This window comes from Stegostoma tigrinum, chromosome 19, assembly GCF_030684315.1.
Source record: "Stegostoma tigrinum isolate sSteTig4 chromosome 19, sSteTig4.hap1, whole genome shotgun sequence".
Taxonomy (NCBI): domain Eukaryota; kingdom Metazoa; phylum Chordata; class Chondrichthyes; order Orectolobiformes; family Stegostomatidae; genus Stegostoma; species Stegostoma tigrinum.
The window spans coordinates 57,106,234-57,129,392 of record NC_081372.1 but is presented as its reverse complement, the minus strand read 5'-3'; the positions used below and the strand labels follow the sequence as shown (position 1 = coordinate 57,129,392).

General features: G+C 45.0%; 1 protein-coding gene across 5 annotated transcripts in view; it reads left to right on the top strand.

The window, feature by feature from the left end:
- The window catches only part of LOC125461596 (myosin light chain kinase 2, skeletal/cardiac muscle-like), a 63,605-nt gene extending 52,963 nt beyond the window's left edge, over window positions 1-10,642 (top strand). For all 5 annotated transcript variants that reach the window (XM_059652865.1, XM_059652868.1, XM_059652869.1 and 2 more), the window contains 2 exons: window positions 7,572-7,704; window positions 10,530-10,642. In XM_059652865.1, the coding sequence (XP_059508848.1) occupies window positions 7,572-7,704; window positions 10,530-10,610 (214 nt within the window). In that variant the 3' untranslated portion in view covers window positions 10,611-10,642. The remainder of the gene's footprint in view (window positions 1-7,571; window positions 7,705-10,529) is intronic.
- The last annotated feature ends 12,517 nt before the right edge of the window (window positions 10,643-23,159 follow it).

Genomic DNA, 23,159 nt, shown 5'->3' with positions numbered 1-23,159 from the left:
GTGTCGGTGAATGTGTTGATGGGTATGTCAGTCAGTGTTGGTGAGTGTGTCGATGGGGACGTCAGTGAGTGTTGGTGAGTGTGTCGATGGGTGTGTCAGTGAGTGATGGTGAGTGTGTCGATGGGTAAGTCAATGAGAGTATTGGTGAATGTGTCGATGGGTATGACAGAGATTGTTGGTGAGTGTGTCGATCAGAATGTCAGTAGTGTTGGTATGTGTGTCGATGAGTATATCAGTCAGTGTTGGTGAGCGTGTCGATGGGTATGTCAGTGAGTGTGGGTGAGCGTCTCGATGGGTATGTCAGTGAGTGTTGGTGAGTGTGTTGATGGGTATGTCAGTGAGTTTTGGTGAGCTTGTCGATGGGTATGTCAGTGAGTGTGTCGGTGAGTGTGTCGATGGGTATGTCAGTGAGTGTGGGTGAGCGACTCAATGGGTATGTCAGTCAGTGTTGGTGAGTGTGTCGATGGGTAAGTCAGTGAGTGTTCGTTAGTGTGTCGATGGGTATGACAGTGTTGGTGAGTGTGTCGATGGCTATGTCAGTGAGTGTTGGTTAGCGTGTTGATGGGTATGTCAGTGCGTGTTGGTGAGTGTGTCGATGGGTATGTCAGTCAGCGTTGGTGAGCGTGTCGATGAGCATGTCAGTGTGTGTTGGTCAGCGTGTCGATGAGTGTGTCGGTGTGTGTTGGTGAGTGTGTCGATGAGTATGTCAGTCAGTGTTGGTGAGTGTGTTGATGAGTGAGTCAGCGAGTGTGTCGATGGGTATGTCAGCGACTGTGTCGGTGAATGTGTCGATGGGCATGTCAGTCAGTGTTGGTGAGTGTGTCGATGGGGACGTCAGTGAGTGTTGGTGAGTGTGTCGTGGTATGTCAGTGAGAGTGTCGGTGAATGTGCCGATGGTTATGTCAGTGAGTGTTGGTGAGCTTGTCGATCGGTATGTCAGTGAATGTGTCGGTGATTGTGTCGACGGTTATGTCTGTGAGTGTTGGTGAGTGTGTCGATGGGTATGTCAGTGAGTGTTGGTGAGAGTGTCGATGGGTACATCAGTGAGTCTTGGTGAACTTGTCGATGGGTATGTCAGTGAGTGTGTCGGTGAGTGTGTCGACAGGTATGTCAGTCAATGTTGCTGAGTTTGTTGATGGGTATGCCAGTGAGTGTTGGTGAGCGTGTCGATTGGTATGTCAGTGAGTGTTGGTGAGTGCGTCGATGGGTGTGTCAGTGAGTGTGGGTGAGCGTGTCGATGGGTACGTCAGTGAGTGTTGGTGAGTGCGTCGATGGGTACGTCAGTGAGTGTTGGTGAGCGTCTTGATGGGTATGTCAGTGAGTGTGTCGGTGAGTGTGCCGATGGGTATGTCAGTGAGTGTTGGTGAGTGTGTCGATGGGTATGTCAGTGAGTGTTGGTGAGCGTCTTGATGGGTATGTCAGTGAGTGTGTCGGTGAGTGTGTCGATGGGTATATCAGTGAATTTTGGTGAGCGTGTCGTTGGGTATGTCAGTGAGAGTGTCGGTGAATGTGTCGATGGGAACGTCAGTGAGTATTGGTGAGCTTTTCGATCGGTATGTCAGTGAGTGTGTCGGTGAGTGTGTCGACGGTTATGTCTGTGAGTGTTGGTGAGTGTGTTGATGGGTATGTCAGTGGGTTTTGGTGAGTGTGTCGATGGGTACGTCAGTGAGTGTTGGTCAGTGTGTCGATGGGTGTGTCAGTGAGTGTTGGTCAGTGTGTCGATGGGTAAGTCAATGAGAGTGTTTGTGAATGTGTCGATGGGTATGACAGAGATTGTTGGCGAGTGTGTCGATCAGAATGTCAGTGAGTGTTGGTGAGTGTGTCGATGGCTGTGTCAGTCAGTGTTGGTGAGTGGGTCGATGGGTACGTCAGTGAGTGTTGGTGAGCTTGTCGATGGGTATGTCAGTGAGTGTGTCGATGGGTATGCCAGTGAGTGTGGATGAGCGACTCGATGGGTATGTCAGTCAGTGTTGGTAAGTGTGTCGATGGGTAAGTCAGTGAGTGTTCGTGAGTGTGTCGATGGGTATGACAGTGAGAGTTGGTGACCGTGTCGATGGGTATGTCAGTGAGTGCGGGTGAGTGTGTCGATGGGTATGTCACTCAGTGTTGGTGAGTGTGTCGATGGGTACGTCAGTCAGTATTGGTGAGTGCGTCGATCAGTATGTCAGTGAGCCTTGGTGAGTGTGTCGATCAGTATGTCAGTGAGCCTTGGTGAGTGTGTCGATCAGTATGTCAGTGAGTGTTGGTGAGTGTGTCGATGAGTATGTCAGCCAGTGTTGGTGAGTGTGTTGATGGGTGAGTCGGTGTCTGTGTCGGTGAATGTGTCGATGGGGACGTCAGTGAGTGTTGGTGAGTGTGTCGTTGGGTATGTCAATGAGTGTGTCGGTGAATGTGTCGATGGGAACGTCAGTGAGTGTTGGTGAGCTTTTCGATGGGTATGTCAGGGAGTGTGTCGGTGAGTGTGTCAACGGTAATGTCTGTGAGTGTTGGTGAGTGTGTTGATGGGTATGTCAGTGAGTGTTGGTGAGCTTTTCGATGGGTATGTCAGGGAGTGTGTCGGTGAGTGTGTCAACGGTTATGTCTGTGAGTGTTGGTGAGTGTGTTGATGGGTATGTCAGTGAGTGTTGGTGAGTGCGTCGTACTAACATTAGGAATTAGGAATTAGAGTCGACTGTTCAGCCCCTTGAGCTACTTTGTCATTCTGTAAGCTGATGGCTCATCTGATTTTAACCTCAAATCCCGGGCGGTTTTCAGCCTTAGCTCCTCTAATTCCCCAGTGCACTTCCCTCATCAGTGTAACTTTCTGCAATTCTCCCGTGCCCTGATTTATCACAGCTTGTGCAATGTTACCAATGTTGTCTGCAGGGAAGACTGACACAAAACGCCTTCTCAATTCATCTGCCATCTCCTTATTTTCCGTTGTTATTCCCCTGGGCTCTCATTCTATAAGACCTGTATCAGGCAGATTCTTCGCTTGCGAAGATCAGTTGGCAAGAGATTCGTCAGCAATTTTGTTGGCATGACCGTTGGTGGCTGTGGAGTCCTATCCTGGACCTGCAGATCCTGGGACAGTGCGGGCAGGGGAATGCTGCGGACAGCGGGGCTTGAGATGAGGTCTCCTTCCTGCGTCTCCGTCTGTCCTCTGCAGCTGCTCTCCTCGAAAATTCGAACTAATCCGTCGCTGTCGTAGTTTTCTTCCGCCATGCGTCCCTGTCAGAGGCCAGCCTTTGCCAATCCATTGAGACGATGCCAGCTTGAGACAGCTGTTGCTTCAGTTGGTCCTTGTAGCACTTGCGCGGGGCACTGCTGTTTCTTTTGCCGTCACAGAGTTCCCTGAAGAACACTGTCTTGGGTATTCTGGTGTTGTCCATCCACGATACGTGACCCGACCATCAAAGTTGCTTCAGGAGAAGGGTCGCTTCGATGCTGGGGAGCCTGGCCTTTTCCAACACTTCATTGTTAGAGACATGGTCCTGCCAGGTGATGCCCAATATAGAGCGCAGGCAACATTGGTGGAATCGTTCCAGCAGCCGCATCTGTTTCCTGTACTCATTTTGTTAACCCTTTTCTTCTTTAAGTATTTGTAGAAACTCTTACTGTTAGTATGTATATTTCTGGCTAGCTTTCTCTCTCACTCTTATTCTTCCCTCTTTATAAAATTTTGGGCAATCTTCCTATTTTTTCAAATATTCTGTCCAATCTTCTGACCTGCCGCTGTCGTTGTATTGTTACCTTTTCATTTTGTTCGATGCTGTCTTTACCAGTTTTTTAATTAGCCACAGATAGTGATTCCATCCTGTTGAATTTTCTTTCTTGGTCATTGGAATGTATCTCTTCTGTGAATTCTGAAACATCTCTGCTACTGCCCCACTATTGACATATTCTTTAATTTAATTTGCCAACCCACTTGAACCAGCTCTGCTTTCATGTCTCATAATTCCCCTGAATTAAATCTGAAGCAAAAGTCTCAGATCCACTTCTCTCTCCCTTGAACTTAACGCAAAATTTAACCATGTTATGGTCACCACTACCTCGGAGTGGATTTATTGCAAGTTGATGAAGTAATCCCATCCAGTTTCAGCTGGTTCTTAATTAGGCTTTCTTCCCATTGAAGGCCTTTTCAAAAACCTGGTTTAAGGCTGACATCTACAGAATTCAGTCTGTGTGAGTGTGTGTTTCTGTGTGAGTGTGTCTTCCTGCGTGAGTGTGTTATTTCTGCATGTGTGTGTGTTTCTGCATGCGAGTGAGTTTCTGCGTGCGTGTGTGTTTCTGTGTGTGTGTCTTCCTGCGTGAGTGTGTTATTTCTGCATGTGTGTGTGTTTCTGCATGCGAGTGAGTTTCTGCGTGCGTGTGTGTTTCTGTGTGAGTGTGTTTCTGTGTGTGTGTGTTTCTGCGTTTGTGTGTGTTTCTGCGTGCGTGTGTGTTTCTGCGTGCGTGTGTGTTTCTGCGTGAGTGTGTATTTCTGCGTGCGTGTGTGTTTCTGTGTGAGTGTGTATTTTTGCGTGTGTGTGTGTTTCTGTGTGAGTGTGTGTTTCTGCGTGCGTGTGTGTTTCTGCGTGCGTGTGTGTTTCTGCGTGCGTGTTTCTGCATGCGAGTGAGTTTCTGCGTGCATGTGTGTTTCTGCGTGCGTGAGTGTTTCTGTGTGTGTGTGTTTCTGCGTGAGTGTGTGTTTCTGCATGCGTGTGTGTTTCTGCGTGCGTGTGTGTTTCTGTGTGAGTGTGTTTCTGTGTGAGTGTGTGTTTCTGCATTTGTGTGCGTTTCTGCGTGCGTGTGTGTTTCTGCGTGCGTGTGTGTTTCTGCGTGTGTGTATTTCTGCGTGCGTGTGTGTTTCTGTGTGAGTGTGTATTTTTGCGTGTGTGTGTGTTTCTGTGTGAGTGTGTGTTTCTGCGTGCGTGTGTGTTTCTGCGTGCGTGTGTGTTTCTGCGTGCGTGTTTCTGCATGCGAGTGAGTTTCTGCGTGCGTGTGTGTTTCTGCGTGCGTGAGTGTTTCTGTGTGTGTGTTTCTGCGTGAGTGTGTGTTTCTGCATACGTGTGTGTTCCTGCGTGTGTGTGTGTTTCTGTGTGAGTGTGTGTTTCTGTGTGAGTGTGTTTCTGCGTGTGTGTGTGTTTCTGCGTGCGTGTGTGTTTCTGCATGCGTGTGTGTTTCTGCGTGAGTGAGTGTTTCTGTGTGTGTGTGTTTCTGCGTGTGTGTGTTTCTGCGTGCGTGTGTGTTTCTGCGTGCGTGTGTGTTTCTGCGTGAGTGTGTATTTTTGCGTGTGTGTGTGTTTCTGCGTGCGTGTGTGTTTCTGCGTGTGTGTTTCTGCGTGCGTGAGTGTTTCTGTGTGTGTGTTTCTGCGTGAGTGTGTGTTTCTGCATGCGTGTGTGTTTCTGCGTGTGTGTGTGTTTCTGTGTGAGTGTGTGTTTCTGTGTGAGTGTGTTTCTGCGTGTGTGTGTGTTTCTGCGTGCGTGTGTGTTTCTGCATGCGTGTGTGTTTCTGCGTGAGTGAGTGTTTCTGTGTGTGTGTGTTTCTGCGTGAGTGTGTGTTTCTGCGTGCGTGTGTGTTTCTGCGTGCGTGTGTGTTTCTGCGTGAGTGTGTATTTCTGCGTGCGTGTGTGTTTCTGTGTGAGTGTGTATTTCTGCGTGTGTGTGTGTTTCTGTGTGAGTGTGTGTTTCTGCGTGCGTGTGTGTTTCTGCGTGCGTGTGTGTTTCTGCGTGCGTGTGTGCTTCTGCGTGCGTGTTTCTGCATGCGAGTGAGTTTCTGCGTGCGTGTGTGTTTCTGCGTGAGTGAGTGTTTCTATGTGTGTGTGTTTCTGCATGAGTGTGTGTTTCTGCATACGTGTGTGTTTCTGCGTGTGTGTGTGTTTCTGTGTGAGTGTGTGTTTCTGTGTGAGTGTGTTTCTGCGTGTGTGTGTGTTTCTGCGTGCGTGTGTGTTTCTGCGTGAGTGTGTGTTTCTGCGTGAGTGTGTTTCTGCGTGAGTGTGTTTCTGCGTGCGTGTGTGTTTCTGTGCGTGTGTGTTTCTGGTGTGAGTGTGACTATCTGAGCCAGCGAGTCTGTTTGCTCTTGCACATGCGTGCTCAGAACCTGTCAGTGCAGTTGGTGTATCACAATATGGAGCATGTCAAGATAGAACCTCTACTTGAGACACTGATTCTGGCATTTTACAGATTTGATTTCCTTTTCGCTCTCAAGGAATGCGTCTCCCTTTCTATTTTCAAGAGTGAGGAGAAGAAACACACTTTGGAAAATCTTGCTCTTTGTGACATGAAGCAGTTTTTTTCATTTATCAATATGTGTGTCAATGAGTGTGTTAGGATTTGAGTTGTAGAGCATGTCAGAAGTTGTGTCAGTGAGTGTTTCTATAGTTAACAAGTGTGTCAGTGCTTGTTTCAGTGAGTGTGTCAGTAGTTAAAGAGCCATACAAATGTCCAGCAGGGAGACAGACCCTTTGGTCCAAATCGTCCATGCCGACCAGATATCCTAAATTATTCTAGTCCCACTTGCCAGCATTTGGCCCATATACCTCTAAACCGTTCCTATTCATTTTTCCATCTAGCTGCCTTTTAAATGCTGTAACAGTACCAGCCTCCACCACTTCCTCCGGCAGCTCGTTCCATACACGCACCACCCTCTGTGTGAAAAAGTTGCTCCTTAGGTCCCTTTTAAATCTTTCTCCTCTCACCTTAAAGCTATGCCCCTCTAGTCTTGGGTTCCCCCACCCTGGGGGAAAGACCTTGGCTATTCACCCCATCCATGCCCTTCATGATTTTATAAACCTCTATAAGGTCACCCCTCAACCTCCAATGTTCCAGGGAAAATAGTCCCAGCCTATTCAGGCTCTCAGAGCTTGAGTGAAAACTGGTAGATTGGGTGCAGGTTGTAGATGTTGGTGTGTTTGCTGAGCTGGGGGGTTTGGTAGTGGATGTTTCATTCCCTTATGAGGTGACACCCTTAGTGCTGTGGAGTGTCCTGTGAAGCGCTGTTGCATTGCTGTGCATTGTAATGTTCTGTATACTGGGTCTAATTCAATGTGTTTCAACTGGGACAACACTAATATCATAGGACAAGCCAAACAGAGAGCAGCCAGGGGATTCTTGGAAGGGTAGCAGTCAGCCGCAGACTCCATCAACAAACATGTTGAATTAGATGCACCGACCATTACAATGCACGGCTGGAACAAGCACCTCTCAGAATCAGCAAAAAACCCGACCATATAAATTTAAACTGGCACAATACAACAGCGCTTCACAGGAGGCTCCACAGCACTGAGGGTGTCACCTCGTAAGGGGAAGAAAGATCTGCTACCAAACCTCCCAGCTCAGCAGACACACCGACATCTACTATTCAGATTCCCCCCGAGAGCTCAAATCCTTCAGCCTGGGCAAAACGTCCTTGTAAATCCTAGTCTTGATGAATGTATCAGTGCTTGTTTCAATGGGTGCTCATTGGTTGATTCAGTGAGTGTGTCAGCGAGCGTGCCAGTGACTGTATCAACAGTTACGTTGGCGAGTGTGTCAGTAATTACATCAGTCCTAGTTTCACTGGCCTGTGGTCAAGCGTGGGTACGTGGGGTGTTACGTGTCTGTGTTTTGCAGTGGGAGGATCAGTGCTGCCCAGTGTCTGAAACATCCTTGGCTCAGCAACTTTGCTGCGAAAAGCAAGCACAGCAAGATCCAACTGAAGTCACAGCTCTTGCTGAAGAAGTATGTAATGAAGCGTCTGTGGAAGGTGAGATTTGAAATTCATTCTCTTCAATCACAGCACAGTGAAACATCTACTCATCCAGTAGGAACCGAGCAACATCTGCCCAACTCAGAGGCAGGGACATTACCACAATACCACAACAGTGAGAGTGTGTATTTCCAGAATAATCTGACCATGACCAAAGTGAGAGATCAAAGGCTATTTTCATTCATTCCAAACCTGCATATCATTTTGCCCATTGTGCTCATGGCAGCTCTATGTTCGGGTCACAGAAAATGACCCTCCCCGGTCATGTTGTACTGTCCCTGCACATAGCTGTGTTTCATTTCTGTACCATCTCTCCCCTTCACTGACATATTCAGCTCTGCCTCAAACTCCTGACCCACCTCAGGAATCAAAACCTCCATACCAAGAAATATTAATAACTACATCAATTCTGAGCAAGAATGAATTGACAAACTTTTTGGAGTGTTTCCCTACAAGAAGGTCACTACTGATGGAGTGCTGCGCTGTCAGAGGGTCAGTGCTGAGGGACCGTCGCACTGTTGGATGGTCAGTGCTGAGGGAGCGTCGCACTGTCAGAGGGTCAATGCTGAGGGAGTGCCGCACTGTCGGAGTGTCAGTGCTGAGGGAGCACCGCACTGTCGGAGTGTCAGTGCTGAGGGAGCACCGCACTGTCAGAGGGTCAGTGCTGAGGGAGTGTCGCACTGTCAGAGGGTCAGTACTGAGGGAGTGAGCACTGTCGGACGGTCAGTGCTGAGGGAGCGCCGCGCTGTCGGAGGGTCAATGCTGAGGGAGTGCCGCACTGTCGGAGTGTCAGTGCTGAGGGAGCACCGCACTGTCGGAGTGTCAGTGCTGAGGGAGCACCGCACTGTCAGAGGGTCAGTGCTGAGGGAGTGTCGCACTGTCAGAGGGTCAGTACTGAGGGAGTGAGCACTGTCGGACGGTCAGTGCTGAGGGAGCGCCGCGCTGTCGGAGGGTCAATGCTGAGGGAGTGCCGCACTGTCGGAGTGTCAGTGCTGAGGGAGCACCGCACTGTCAGAGGGTCAGTGCTGAGGGAGTGTCGCACTGTCAGAGGGTCAGTACTGAGGGAGTGAGCACTGTCGGACGGTCAGTGCTGAGGGAGCGCCGCACTGTTGGAGGGTCAGTGCTGAGGGATTGCCGCACTGTCGGAGGGTCAGTGCTGAGGGAGTGCCACACTGTCAGAGGGTCAGTATTGAGGGAGTGCCGCACTGTCAGAGGGTCAGTGCTGAGGGAGCACCGCACTGTTGGAGGGTCAGTGCTGAGGGAGCGCCGCACTGTAGGAGTGTCAGTGCTGAGGGAATGCTGCATGTCCTGAGGCGCTGATTTTAAGATGCAACATTTCACCAATGTCCCCTGTATTTGCTTGTGCTGGTGTAAGTAGTTGCATTCACACAGTGACAGAAATGTTGCAGGTGCTCTCATCCTCTGTGCCGAGTTTTATATCACAACAAGCATCTTTAAATCCGATAGCCTGGTCATTTCCTCTGCACAGTTCATTGTATCTGTCATGTGTCTCTTGATGGCATGGTCTCTACGTTTTAACAAGGACCTTTCCCAACGTGTTCAATTAAAGTGTTTGGGGGACTCTGAGCACGTTCACTGCAGGTACACATGTCATCCTTGGCCTTCTAATTTGGATCGTAAACATTTGTGTTGAAGTTGAGATATTTGCAGTAAAAGGGCTTTCACTGTCCTGTGAAAGTCTTCCCCATTCCACCCATCCTGTCACTTGTTAGCACACTCACACTTTCGCTCTCACACACACACAAACACACATCCACACACTCTCTCACTGACTCACCTCACTCATTCACTCATTAACACATTCTCTCACTGACACACTCATTCACTCACTCATTCATCCATTCACTAACGCACACACTGACACACTCATTCACTCACTCATTCACTAACACACACACTGACGCACTCACTCACTTATTCATTCACTAACACACATGCTGATACACTCATCCACTCACTCATTCATTCATTCACTAACACACTCACTCACTGACACACTCATTCACTCACTCATTCACTAATGCACACTGACTCACTGACACACTTACTCACATGAATACTTACTCACTCACTGTCATACTTACTCACAGACTCACTCACTCGCTTATCCACACAGACACTCACTCATTTCCTCATTCTCTCATTTGCAGAGTAACACAGATACCCTAACTCTCTCACTCATGTACAGACACACAAACACAGGCACATGCACACACAGGCCTGCATACATACACACACAGATGGTCACAGACATATTAACTCTCTCTCTCTTAAGCGCGTGTGCGCGCGCGCGCACACACACACACACACACACACGCACGCACGCACGCACGCACGCACGCACACACACAGTGTGGACTTGTTGGGCTGAAGGGTCAGTTTCCACATTGTGGGCATTCTATGAATGAATGTATTATCTGACTCAAGGCCCCTTACATCCTCAAGTTTGTTTTAATGATGGGCATTCCATCACTCGGTGATCTTTGGGACCTGATTTCTGCTGAGAAACCTTCCTGCAGATTAACTACCTACACCCACTTGCCCTGCTGTTGGCCCCCTTCCCATTCTCACGGTTTTTCCATGCCCCCTTCATCCCTTTACTCTCTCAGATCCCCACATCCTCCCACTAGTCTCACTGTTTTTGGTTCCCTGCTTGCTTAGTCCTCACTGGGGGATGGGGTCAACTTTTAACCCTTGAAGTGAGGTGACAACAAGAAAAGGTTTTGGGGAATGTTGCTTCAATGTGAACTGTTTCATTTCCTGGTTCAGTCGAATTCAAATCCCTGTGTGTTGTTTTATAGAAGAATTATTACGCTATTGCTGCAGCGAACAGACTGAAAAAGATCAGCAGTTGTGGATCACTCGCTTCGCTGGCAATCTGAGAGAATCCCAAGATGTGATCCACTGGACAAAACTTGACCTCAGTCACATGTTGCTCTGTGAGAAATCAAAATAAGCGGGACACAAGAGCATCATATGGAACACTACAGAACATTGTATCCCAACCGTTATTGTACAGTGTTACTGTGCAGTGTATCCCAGTGTGTTACTGTACAGTGTAGCCCAATGTGTTACTGTACAGTGTATCCCAGTGTGTTATTGTGCAGTGTATCCCAACATGTTACTGTACAGTGTGTCCCAGTGTGTTACTGTACAGTGTATCCCAATGTGTTACAGTACAGTGTATCCCAGTGTGTTACTGTACAGTGTATCCCAATGTGTTACTGTACAGTGTATCCCAGTGTGTTACTCTACAGTGTATCCCAATGTGTTACTGTACAGTGTATCCCAGTGTGTTACTGTACAGTGTATCCCAATGTGTTACTCTACAGTGTATCCCAGTGTGTTACTGTACAGTGTATCCCAATGTGTTACTCTACAGTGTATGCTAGTGTGTTATTGTACAGTGTATCCCAATGTGTTACTGTACAGTGTATCCCAATGTGTTACAGTACAGTGTATCCCAATGTGTTACTGTACAGTGCATCCCAGTGTGTTACTCTACAGTGTATCCCAGTGTGTTACTGTACAGTGTATCCCAATGTGTTACTGTACAGTGTATCCCAATGTGTTACAGTACAGTGTATCCCAATGTGTTACTGTACAGTGTATCCCAGTGTGTTACTCTACAGTGTATCCCAATGTGTTACTGTACAGTGTATCCCAGTGTGTTACTGTACAGTGTATCCCAATGTGTTACTCTACAGTGTATCCCAGTGTGTTACTGTACAGTGTATCCCAATGTGTTACTCTACAGTGTATGCTAGTGTGTTATTGTACAGTGTATCCCAGTGTGTTACTGTACAGTGTATCCCAATGTGTTACTGTACAGTGTATCCCAATGTGTTACAGTACAGTGTATCCCAATGTGTTACTGTACAGTGCATCCCAGTGTGTTACTCTACAGTGTATCCCAGTGTGTTACTGTACAGTGTATCCCAATGTGTTACTCTACAGTGTATCCCAGTGTGTTACTGTACAGTGTATCCCAATGTGTTACTCTACAGTGTATCCTAGTGTGTTATTGTACAGTGTATCCCAGTGTGTTACTGTACAGTGTATCCCAATGTCTTACTGTACAGTGTATCCCAGTGTGTTACTGTACAGTGTTACTTGACTGTGTATCCCAGTGTGTTACTTTACAGTGTATCCCAGTGTGCTACTGAACAGTGTATCCCAGTGTGTTGCTGAACAGTGTATCCCAGTGTTTTACTGTACAGTGTTACTGAACAGTGTATCCCAGTGTTTTACTGAACAGTGTATCCCAGTGTGCTACTGAACAGTGTATCCTAGTGTGTTGCTGAACAGTGTATCCCAGTGTTTTACTGTACAGTGTTACTGAACGGTGTATCCCAGTGTGTTACTGTACAGTGTATCCCAGTGTGTTATTGTACAATGTTACTGTACAGTGTATCCCAGTGTGTTATTGTGCAGTGTATCCCAACATGTTACTGTACAGTGTGTCCCAGTGTGTTATTGTACAGTGTATCCCAATGTGTTACTGTACAGTGTATCCCAGTGTGTTACTGTACAGTGTTACTCGACTGTGTATCCCAGTGTGTTACTTTACAGTGTATCCCAGTGTGCTACTGAACAGTGTATCCCAGTGTGTTGCTGAACAGTGTATCCCAGTGTTTTACTGTACAGTGTTACTGAACAGTGTATCCCAGTGTGTTACTGTACAGTGTATCCCAATGTGTTACTGTACAGTGTATCCCAGTGTGTTACTGTACAGTGTTACTCGACTGTGTATCCCAGTGTGTTACTTTACAGTGTATCCCAGTGTGCTACTGAACAGTGTATCCCAGTGTGTTGCTGAACAGTGTATCCCAGTGTTTTACTGTACAGTGTATCCCAGTGTGTTACTCTACAGTGTATCCCAGTGTGTTACTGTACAGTGTATCCCAGTGTGTTACTGTACAGTGTATCCCAGTGTGTTACTGTACAGTGTTACTCGACTGTGTATCCCAGTGTGTTACTTTACAGTGTATCCCAGTGTGCTACTGAACAGTGTATCCCAGTGTGTTGCTGAACAGTGTATCCCAGTGTTTTACTGTACAGTGTCACTGAACAGTGTATCTCAGTGTTTTACTGAACAGTGTATCCCAGTGTGTTGCTGAACGGTGTATCCCAGTGTTTTATTGAACAGTGTATCCCACTGTGTTGCTGAACAGTGTATCCCAGTGTGTTACTGTACAGTGTTACTGCATAGCGTATCCCAGTGTGTTACTGTACAGTGTTACTGCATAGCGTATCCCAATGTGTTACTGTACAGTGTTACTGAACAGTGTATCCCAGTTCTGGATGTGAGTTTGCTCGCTGAGCTGGAAGGTTAGTTTTCAGACGTTTCGTCACCATTCTAGGTAACATCATCAGTGAGCCTCCGACGAAGTGCTGGTGTTACGTCCCTATGATGTTACCTAGAATGGTGACAAAACATCTGAAAACTAACCTTCCAGCTCAGCGAGCAAACTCACATCCAGAACCTCAACCTGAGCTACAAATCTTCTCAAAACTCGCTAGTGTATCCCAGTGTTTTACTGAACAGTGTCTCCAAGTGTATTGCTGTACAGCGTATCCCAGTCTGTTATAGTTTGCGGTTTTCCAGTGTGTTACTGCAGTGTATCCCAGTGTGTGCTGTACAGCGTATTCCAGTGGGTTACAATAGAGAGGATTACTGCAGTATATCCCAGTATATTACTGTTGTTTGGAATACACATATCCACTTATGTATTTTGTTTTTATATCTGGAAAACATTGATGTGTTTGGAATAAGAAGGATTTATTTGTGTGAATACCTGCCTTTGGTAGAGATTGTGGGACTTCTGCTCTGAATGTTGCCAAGTAGCCCTCATTTGGGTTACTCTGAACCCTTTGGGGAGTCGGTAAGAAAGTATGTGAAGAAGCAGCAGTAACACTGCAGAGTCTCTCTCTCGCTCTCTCTCTTCTGCATTTGGAATTTGGAATTTTGATTACACCGACACCTCAGTATTCTGAGCTGCTCGCACACCGTGAAATTCTGAACTCTGTGATCGCCATGCAATGTCTTGGATCTAACCTGATTTCCAAATGAATGGAAATATTGTTTAAACAATGTTCTATCTGTATATGGCCATCATGAAATTCGATTTTGTCAACAAGAGGCTCAGTGGACTGTGGAAATTCATCAATCTTTATCCTTTGGTTTACAGACCAGTGATCAATATGGACATTCTGCTGTTTTTAAAATATCATCTCCACAGAATTGTTGTTGCCTTTTGTGTGTGAGCATGTGTGTTTGGGATTTAAAGGGTTCAAAAAGAGATGCCATTTGATTCTGGGATGTAGTTCATTCGTTAACCAGTTTTGTTTTGAAGAGGTTAGTGTTTTATTTATAACAAACGGAGTACATTAACTTTATCAAAGAAGCCTGGTGAAAGGCTCTTTTATTCTGGATAGCAATAATAAAAAACAAACAATTGGCCAATCAATTTTCATTGAATTAAAACATTTATACAAGTAGCGGAAGTGATTATCAACGTATTCTGACCATCACAGACATATTGGGCTATTTTACATGGACAGTGTCAATGGATATCAAATATTAATAATTAATAGAGAATAGAAGGACAAGTATCTTATGTTATTTGACTGTTGCAAGTGTCCAAAACCTTCCTACAGATGGAGGAGGTATTGCAATACAAGTCTACAGGATTGAAGTGAAGCTAAAGTAAGAGAATTGGTGAAAAAAAGGTAGCATTGCCTGAAAAAGCTGAGAAGGTAGAGATAATCAAAGAATGATCATAGCCTTTGGGATTGGCAGAAATACTAGGGAGACCAGCTACACCACGTGATGCATGAGAAGGAACGATCAGATTTTCTGAAAGCAGAGAAAGGCAAGGAAAGATCTTTGGAATTGAAAAGGATAGAAAAAGAAATGGAAAATTAAAAAAAAAATGAACTTGTAAAAGAAAGAGGAAGAGTATTTCAAGCAAGAGAAGAGGAGAGAGAAATAAAACACCAGTTTTAGATTGGTGATATAAAAGAAGATATCAAATTAAGATATCTAATGAAGGAAATAAAAACTGAACCTAACAATAAGGCATTTACATTTCCACTGTGATTTGAGGATATCTAAGCATTTTTTGTCCAATTCAACAAAGTAGCAAAACAAGTGAATTGGCTTAAAAAACATTGGACACTGTTCATGCAGAGCAAGTTGACAGGCAGCGCCTATAAAGTGTATGCATCACTTTCCGATAGTTTATGATGAAGGGCATGTGGGTCAATTCCTGCAGTATTCAGGCAAAAGTTTTGAAACATAAGGAAACTGGGCAAGAACTGAGAACCGGTTCTGAGGAAGGGTCACCGGACCCATAACATTAACTCTGTTTTTTTCCTTCACAGATGCTGCCAGACCCGCTCAGCAACTTTGCTTTTGTTCCTGATTTGCAGCATCCGCAGTTCTTTCAGTTTTTATCTAGATTCAGAATGCTGGTAATCACGGGGAAACCAATGTGTCTTATTGGGGTTTATAACAGCAAGTCTGAAAAAGGGAAGAAAATGAAACACTGCAGATTAAGTAGTTGTCTTAACGATAAAGATGAAACTAAGGTGAGCTACCACTGTGATTGCAGGCGACGTAAATAAGGTAGAGAAGAGATACAATCATTTTCTGATGAGATGAAAAGTAATTCTTTATTCCTAACATGATCCAGCTAAAACCATAACTATATGAAGGGAGACAGGAATTATTCAAACTCTTTTGCTAAACAAAGACTTAATTTGCCTCCAAAGTGCAGCGAAAGCTAATACTTAAAGAAACTGAATTAGTGGAGAATATATATACTCATTCCTTCTAAAAATTTCTTTGAAATGTCTATAACCATCCTTTTGGACCTTGTTGAAGTGATGGTGCAGTTTCTATTTCTATGAAATGAAGTTGGACAGGCATAGGAGGGATAGTGGTTGAGAATTTTAGCGATAGTGGCCTTAACACCATATGTTTAAAATGTGTTACAGAAAAGAAAACAAACGATCTTTGAAACAGAGTTTTGGATCTGGTGAAGGTAGATTTTATGAAAGTAATGCAAGATCTGACCAAAGTAGATTGGGATCAGCTACTGGTGGGAAAACCTATGGGAGAACAGCATGAGATGTTCAAAAAGGAATCAGGGAGAGTACAGGCCTTTTCGAATGTGTTACAAAGTTGTGTAGAGTACTCATAAATTGGAATGCAGCAGGCTAGAATCTATTTGTAAAAATGATGGAGGGGGAAGAGTGCATGGTCCCTTTAAGAGGTGATGTGAATTTCTAAGCTTAAGAGATTTATACAGAAAAAAAATTTCTGTATGTTGCTAAAGATGTACAGCTAGTTCTGAGATTGAAACATGTATCAGTTGGCTGTGGGATTAGAACATTAGGCATGTTTTGATGTTTCGGCAATGAGCTGGAATCAGCCAATTAATTTAAACCAGCAATTGAAAGCAAATTGAATTTAAATCTGATGGTTTTGACAATCTCGGACAAATGCTGTTCTAAGAAAATTGATATGTCATCCAAGGTATATAAGGAGAGGGTTTTTGGAAATTAGTGCGAGAGTGCACTGCCTCCTCAGAAATAGAAGAAATTACAAGAAATCACCAGCCTTTCTAAGAAAGCACCATCTATCCATAAAAAGTACCAAGGCATTTCTAGCTAAGAGTCCTCATAGAAGACTTAATAGAGAAAATATCCCTGAAAGCTGGATCAGAGGAAGAAAGGTGTTTATGGCTTGAGAAAAGCAGAAGAAAGGTTTGTAGACTTTGAGAGATGAAGTTTTGACTTATTTTCTTATTACTTGGGTTTATATCGGGGGGCTTGTGTTTATGGGAACTGCATACCAGTGGAATCTGGTTCAGTTAGGGAATAGTTAGTGGTTAAGAGGGAGTTGTTTTGGTTTGTTAGTAGACCTGTTAGTTTGTTCACTGTTAGAGTTAAATAAATAAATTGTTACTTGTTACTGCTAAAGTAAATATGAGGGATTTTCTTTCATTTAACCTCCCCTTCTCCATAACTCTTCACGCCTTTATAACAGATTAGGTGAGATGAGGTGAGCTTTTCTGGGTTTTTTTGGGTTTAATTATTGGAACGGGACCTCTACTCCCACCATAACAGATTGGGGAACTGTGATTCGATTTTAATTATCAGAAGGGTTCGACCTCTCCATCCTGACACGTGAAATGAGGGAGCAGCAAACTGAGAGAACCCCAGATTTCAATGAATATTCGCGACTAAGTTGTGGAGCTGTTTTCCTTTGCTTTCAGAGACATTTTGAATGGATCTCCCAAGTTTTGCTTATTTGAACGAGCCTATGGTCCACTAAAGGAGTGGTGTTGTGGACAGAGAGATGGATCCTCGATATTGGATCATACACTCTGTGTAGACACACAGGACAGGAGCATTTACAACTTTCACAGGTTATGAAATAGATAGAAATGCTGAAAGTTGAGCATTTCAATCAGCTGATGGAGACTTTTTTCCCTGGGGGAGACCCGCACTACAAGATCCACTGGTCTATACAAGGAATTAGAGAAGAAAAAAACGAATGAAATGTGAATGCTGTAAATCAGAAACAAGACCAGAAGTTGCTGGAAAGGCTCAGCAGGTCTGGCAGCGACTGTGAAGAGAAATCAGGATTAATGTTTTGGGTCCAGTAATCCTTCCTCAGAAGGACCCTTCTGCAGAAAGGTCACCAGACTCAAACACTAACTCTGATTTCTCTTCACAAATGCTGCCAGACCTGCTGAGCTTTTCCAGCAATTTGTGTTTTTGAAAGGAATCGAGAGAGTTAGTAATATAAATTATCCAGTGGACTTTCTGGAAGATTAACTTCTTGTTTTCATATCAACATGTTAAAACAAAACCATTGAAGAGAGAAAGTAAAGGATTAAGTACATCAGATAATGAGGATCATTGAGAACGATAGAAACAGTGAGAGTGAGTTAGCACAAAACTTGGACGATTCACAGATTTAACCTCCTACTATCTCATTAGCTAATATTGAAATAATGGAAAGGTTAGACACCATATTCTCATACTTAAGGGAAGTGATGTTGGGAAGATCAGGGGAAGTGACTTACGAAATTTTCAGGAAACTTGTAGAGGTAATCCAGGGTGCAAAACTTCAGTCAAATACAATGTGGAAACAGAGAAATCTGCACCAATCAAACACGTTAATCTCATTTACAAACAGAAAAACAGGCTTAAGTGAAGATAGAAATTAACTATAAATGAGAAAATCACCTGATTGAATAATTGAGGCAGTTGGAGTTCAACAATGGTCTTAGCTCTTAAGTTATGGGACGACTCAATTAGAGTCATAGAGGTGTTTAGCAAGGAAACAGACCCTTCAGTCCAAAATGTCCATGCTGATCAGATATCTTAAATTAATCCAGTCCCATTTGCCAGCATTTGGCCCATGTCCCTCTAAACCCTTCCTATTCATATACCCATCCAGGTGCCTTTTAAATGTTGTTATTGTACCAACCTCCTCCACTTCCTCTGGCAGCTCGTTCCATACATGGACCACCCTCTGTGTGAAAAAAGTTGCCTTTTAAGTCCCTTTTAAATCTTTCCCCTCTCACCTTAAACCTATGCCCCTCTAGTTTTGGACTCGCCTACGCTGGGGAAAAGACCTTGTCTATTCACCCTATCCATGCACTTCGTGATTTTATGAACCTCTATAAGGTCACCCCTCAGCCTCCAATGTTCCAGGGAAAATAGTCCCAGTCTATCCAGCCTCTCCCCATGGCTCAAACCCTCCATCACTGGCAACATCCTTGTAAATCTTTTCTGAGCCCTTTCAAGTTTCATAACATCTTTCCTATTGCCGGGGGCCCAGAATTACACATATCATTCCAAAAATGGTACCACTGCAAAATGACCCTCCTAACTCCTATGGTCAATGAACTGACCAGTAAAAACAATTATTCCAACTGCCTCTTCACTACCCTGCCTATCTGTGACTCCGCTTTCAAGGAACTATGAACCTGCAATCCAAGGTCTCTCTGTTCAGCAACACTCCCCAGGACCTTACCATTAAGTGTGTAAGTCTTACCCTAATTTTCCTTTCCAAAATGCAGTAACTCATATTTATCGAGATTAATCTCCACCTGTCAATCCTTGGCCCATTGGCCCATCAGCCCATCTGATCAAGATCCTGTTGTACTCTGAGGTAACCTTCATTGTTGTCCACTACACCTTCAATTTTGGCGTCATCTGCAAACTTACTAACCATGTCCACTATGTTCACATCCAAGTTATTTCCATAAATAACATAGATTACAGAACAGTAATGTGTTACAGATTCATAATCAATTCATCAGTAAGAAGATTGGGGCTGTCAGTCTCTGATTGATTTATTGAAGAGATGTAGGCAAGTAGAGTGGAGTTTGAAAGCTAAGGTGTTATTGACTATCGTTACACCAAATCGGTTACATCAATGAAAAGTAAATGCAACTTGGGTTTAAATACTCTCCAGCTTCTTTGCAAACTCGTAACTAGTCTTTGTGGTTCACTTGGAAGATGAATACAGATGGAATGAACATTTAAAGCAATTGGAGGTCTTGTTTAAACAGTTACAGTTAACTGATCTCGGGGCAAATCTTGCCAAGAATGAGCACATAGAGGTGCAGTAATCTTACCTGGGACACAACGTAGGGAGAGGCCAAATGCATCCAAGGACAATAAAAGTAAAGGCTATGGTAGAATTCCCATTGCAAAACTGAAATGGAATTTCTTTTCAGGGTTTAGATGCTTCTGTCAGAAGCTTGTAGCACTACTAATCAGAGAGGGTATCACAGCTACAGAAGCTTCCATTGTCGAGGACGATCTGCCTACTGAGTCAGTATGGGTGGAAATTAGAAACAGCAAGGGAGTAGTCACCGCGTTAGGGGTTTACTACAGGCCCCCCAATAGCAGCAGGGAGATTGAAGAAAGCATAGGTCGACAGATTTTGGAAAAGTGCGGACGCAGTAGGGTTGTTGTAATGGGTGACTTTAACTTTCCTAATATTGATTGGAACCTCCTTCGAGCAGAAGATTTGAATGGAGCTGTTTTTGTAAGGTGTGTTCAGGAGGGTTTCCTAACGCAGTACGTTGACAGGCCGACGAGGGGAGAGGCCATTCTAGACTTGGTGCTCGGAAACGAGCTGGGGCAGGTATCAGATCTTGTGGTGGGAGAGCATTTTGGTGATAGTGACCGTAACTGCCTCACATTCTACATAGCTATGGAGAAGGAGAGGATTAGGCAGAATGGGAGTATATTTAATTGGGGAAGAGGAAACTATGATGCGATTAGACATGAGTTAGGAAGCATGGACTGGGAGCAGTTGTTCCATGGTAAGGGAACTATAGACATGTGGAGACTGTTTAAGGAACAGTTGTTGGGAGTGATGAGTAAATATGTCCCTCTGAGACAGGCAAGAAGGGGTAAGATAAAGGAACCTTGGATGACGAGAGCGGTGGAACTTCTTGTGAAAAGGAAGAAGGTAGCTTACATAAGGTGGAGGAAGCTAGGGTCAAGTTCAGCTAGTGAGGATTACATGCAGGCAAGGAAGGAGCTCAAAAATGGTCTGAGGAGAGCCAGGAGGGGGCACGAGAAAGGCTTGGCAGAAGGAATCCGGGAAAACACAAAGGCATTTTACACTTACGTGAGGAATAAGAGAATGGTCAAAGAAAGAGTAGGGCCGATCAGGGAGAGCATAGGGAACTTGTGTGTGGAGTCTGAGGAGGTAGGGGAAGTCCTAAATGAGTTTTTTGCTTCTGTCTTTACGAAAGAAACGAACTTTGTAGTGAATGAAACCTTTGAAGAGCAGGTGTGCATGCTGGAATGGATAGAGATAGAGGAAGCTGATGTGCTGAAAATTTTGTCAAACATTAAGATTGACAAGTCGCCAGGCCCGGACCAGATTTGTCCTCGGCTGCTTTGGGAAGCGAGAAATGCAATTGCTTCGCCACTTGCGAAGATCTTTGCATCCTCGCTCTCCACTGGAGTCGTACCTGAGGACTGGAGAGAGGCAAATGTAATTCCTCTCTTCAAGAAAGGAAATAGGGAAATCCCCGGCAATTATAGTCCAGTAAGTCTCACGTCTGTCGTCTGCAAGGTGTTAGAAAGGATTCTGAGGGATAAGATTTATGACCATCTGGAAGAGCATGGCTTGATCAAATACAGTCAACACGGCTTTGTGAGGGGCAGGTCATGCCTTACAAACCTTATCGAGTTTTTTGAGCATGTGACTAGAAAAGTTGATGAGGGTCGAGCTGTGGATGTGGTGTATATGGACTTCAGTAAGGCATTTGATAAGGTTCCCCATGGTAGGCTCATTCAGAAGGTCAGGAGGAATGGGATACAGGGGAACTTAGCTGCTTGGATACAGAATTGGCTGGCCAACAGAAGACAGCGAATGGTAGTAGAAGGAAAATATTCTGCCTGGAAGTCAGTGGTGAGTGGTGTTCCACAGGGCTCTGTCCTTGGGCCTCTACTGTTTGTAATTTTTATTAATGACTTGGATGAGGGGATTGAAGGATGGGTCAGCAAGTTTGCAGACGACACAAAGGTCGGAGGTGTCGTTGACAGTGTAGAGGGCTGTTGTAGGCTGCAGCGGGACATTGACAGGATGCAGAGATGGGCTGAGAGGTGGCAGATGGAGTTCAACCTGGATAAATGCGAGGTGATGCATTTTGGAAGGTCGAATTTGAAAGCGGAGTACAGGATTAAGGATAGGATTCTTGGCAGCGTGGAGGAACAGAGGGATCTTGGTGTGCAGATACATAGATCCCTTAAAATGGCCACCCAAGTGGACAGGGTTGTTAAGAAAGCATATGGTGTTTTGGCTTTCATTAACAGGGGGATTGAGTTTAAGAGTCGTGAGATCTTGTTGCAGCTCTATAAAACTTTGGTTAGACCTCACTTGGAATACTGCGTCCAGTTCTGGGCGCCCTATTATAGGAAAGATGTGGATGCTTTGGAGAGGGTTCAGAGGAGGTTTACCAGGATGCTGCCTGGACTGGAGGGCTTATCTTATGAAGAGAGGTTGACTGAGCTCGGTCTCTTTTCATTGGAGAAAAGGAGGAGGAGAGGGGACCTAATTGAGGTATACAAGATAATGAGAGGCATAGATAGAGTTGATAGCCAGAGACTATTTCCCAGGGCAGAAATGGCTAGCACGAGGGGTCATAGTTTTAAGCTGGTTGGTGGAAAGTATAGAGGGGATGTCAGAGGCAGGTTCTTTACGCAGAGAGTTGTGAGAGCATGGAATGCGTTGCCGGCAGCAGTTGTGGAAGCAAGGTCATTGGGGTCATTTAAGAGACTGCTGGACATGTATATGGTCACAGAAATTTGAGGGTGCATACATGAGGATCAATGGTCGGCACAACATTGTGGGCTGAAGGGCCTGTTCTGTGCTGTACTGTTCTATGTTCTATGTTCTATGTTCTAAATTCCGTCTACCCAGATGTCCAATCCATCCATATCCTCCTGTAACCCAAGACCTCCTTCCTCGCTGTTAAATACCTGGCCAGTGTTTGATTATGGTTTACGTGGGTTTTCAGAAGGTTGTTGATAAGGTGACACATAAGCAATTAGCATGTAAAATTAAATTAATAAGGTATTGGGGGTTAGCATTCTGAAATAAGTAGAGAATTGGCGGGCAAATAGAAAACAAGCAGTTAGCATATACAGTGATAATGGGAACTGCAGATGCTGGAGAATCCAAGATAATAAAGTGTGAAGCTGGATGAACACAGCAGGCCAAGCAGCATCTCAGGAGCACAAAACCTATATACAGGTCTTTTTTCAAATGGCAGTTAATGATTCGAGAGATCCACAGGGATCACCGCTTGTACCCCAGCTACTCACAATAATGATTTAGATGAGGGAACTAAATTGAATATCTCCAAATTTGCAAGAGACACAAAACTGGGTGTTTGGGTGAGCTTTGAGAAAGATACTGAGATGCTTCAGCCTGATTTGGACAAGTTGAGTGAGCGGGCAAATACATGACAAATACGTGTAATGTGACCAAACTCTGATAGCAAAAACAGGAAAGAGGGTTATTATCTGCATGCTGCGGATTGGGAAAGGGAGACGTACAAGAAGAACCTGTAGAAGAAGAAGGGACGGCACGGTGGCTCAATGGTGAGCACTACTGCCTCACAGCGCCAGGGACCCGGGTTTGATTCCACCCTTGGGCAACTGAAATTTGCACTTTCTCCCCATGTCTGCGTGGGTTTACCCCGGGTGCTCCGGTTTCCTCCCACCGTCCAAAGATGTGCAGGGTAGGTGGATTGGCCATGGGATATTGTCCATAGTGTTCAGGGATGCGTGGATTAGGTGGATTAATAGGAGAATGCATCTGGGTGGGATGCTCTGTGGCTCAGTGTGGTCTTGAGGACCTGTTTCCACACCGTAGG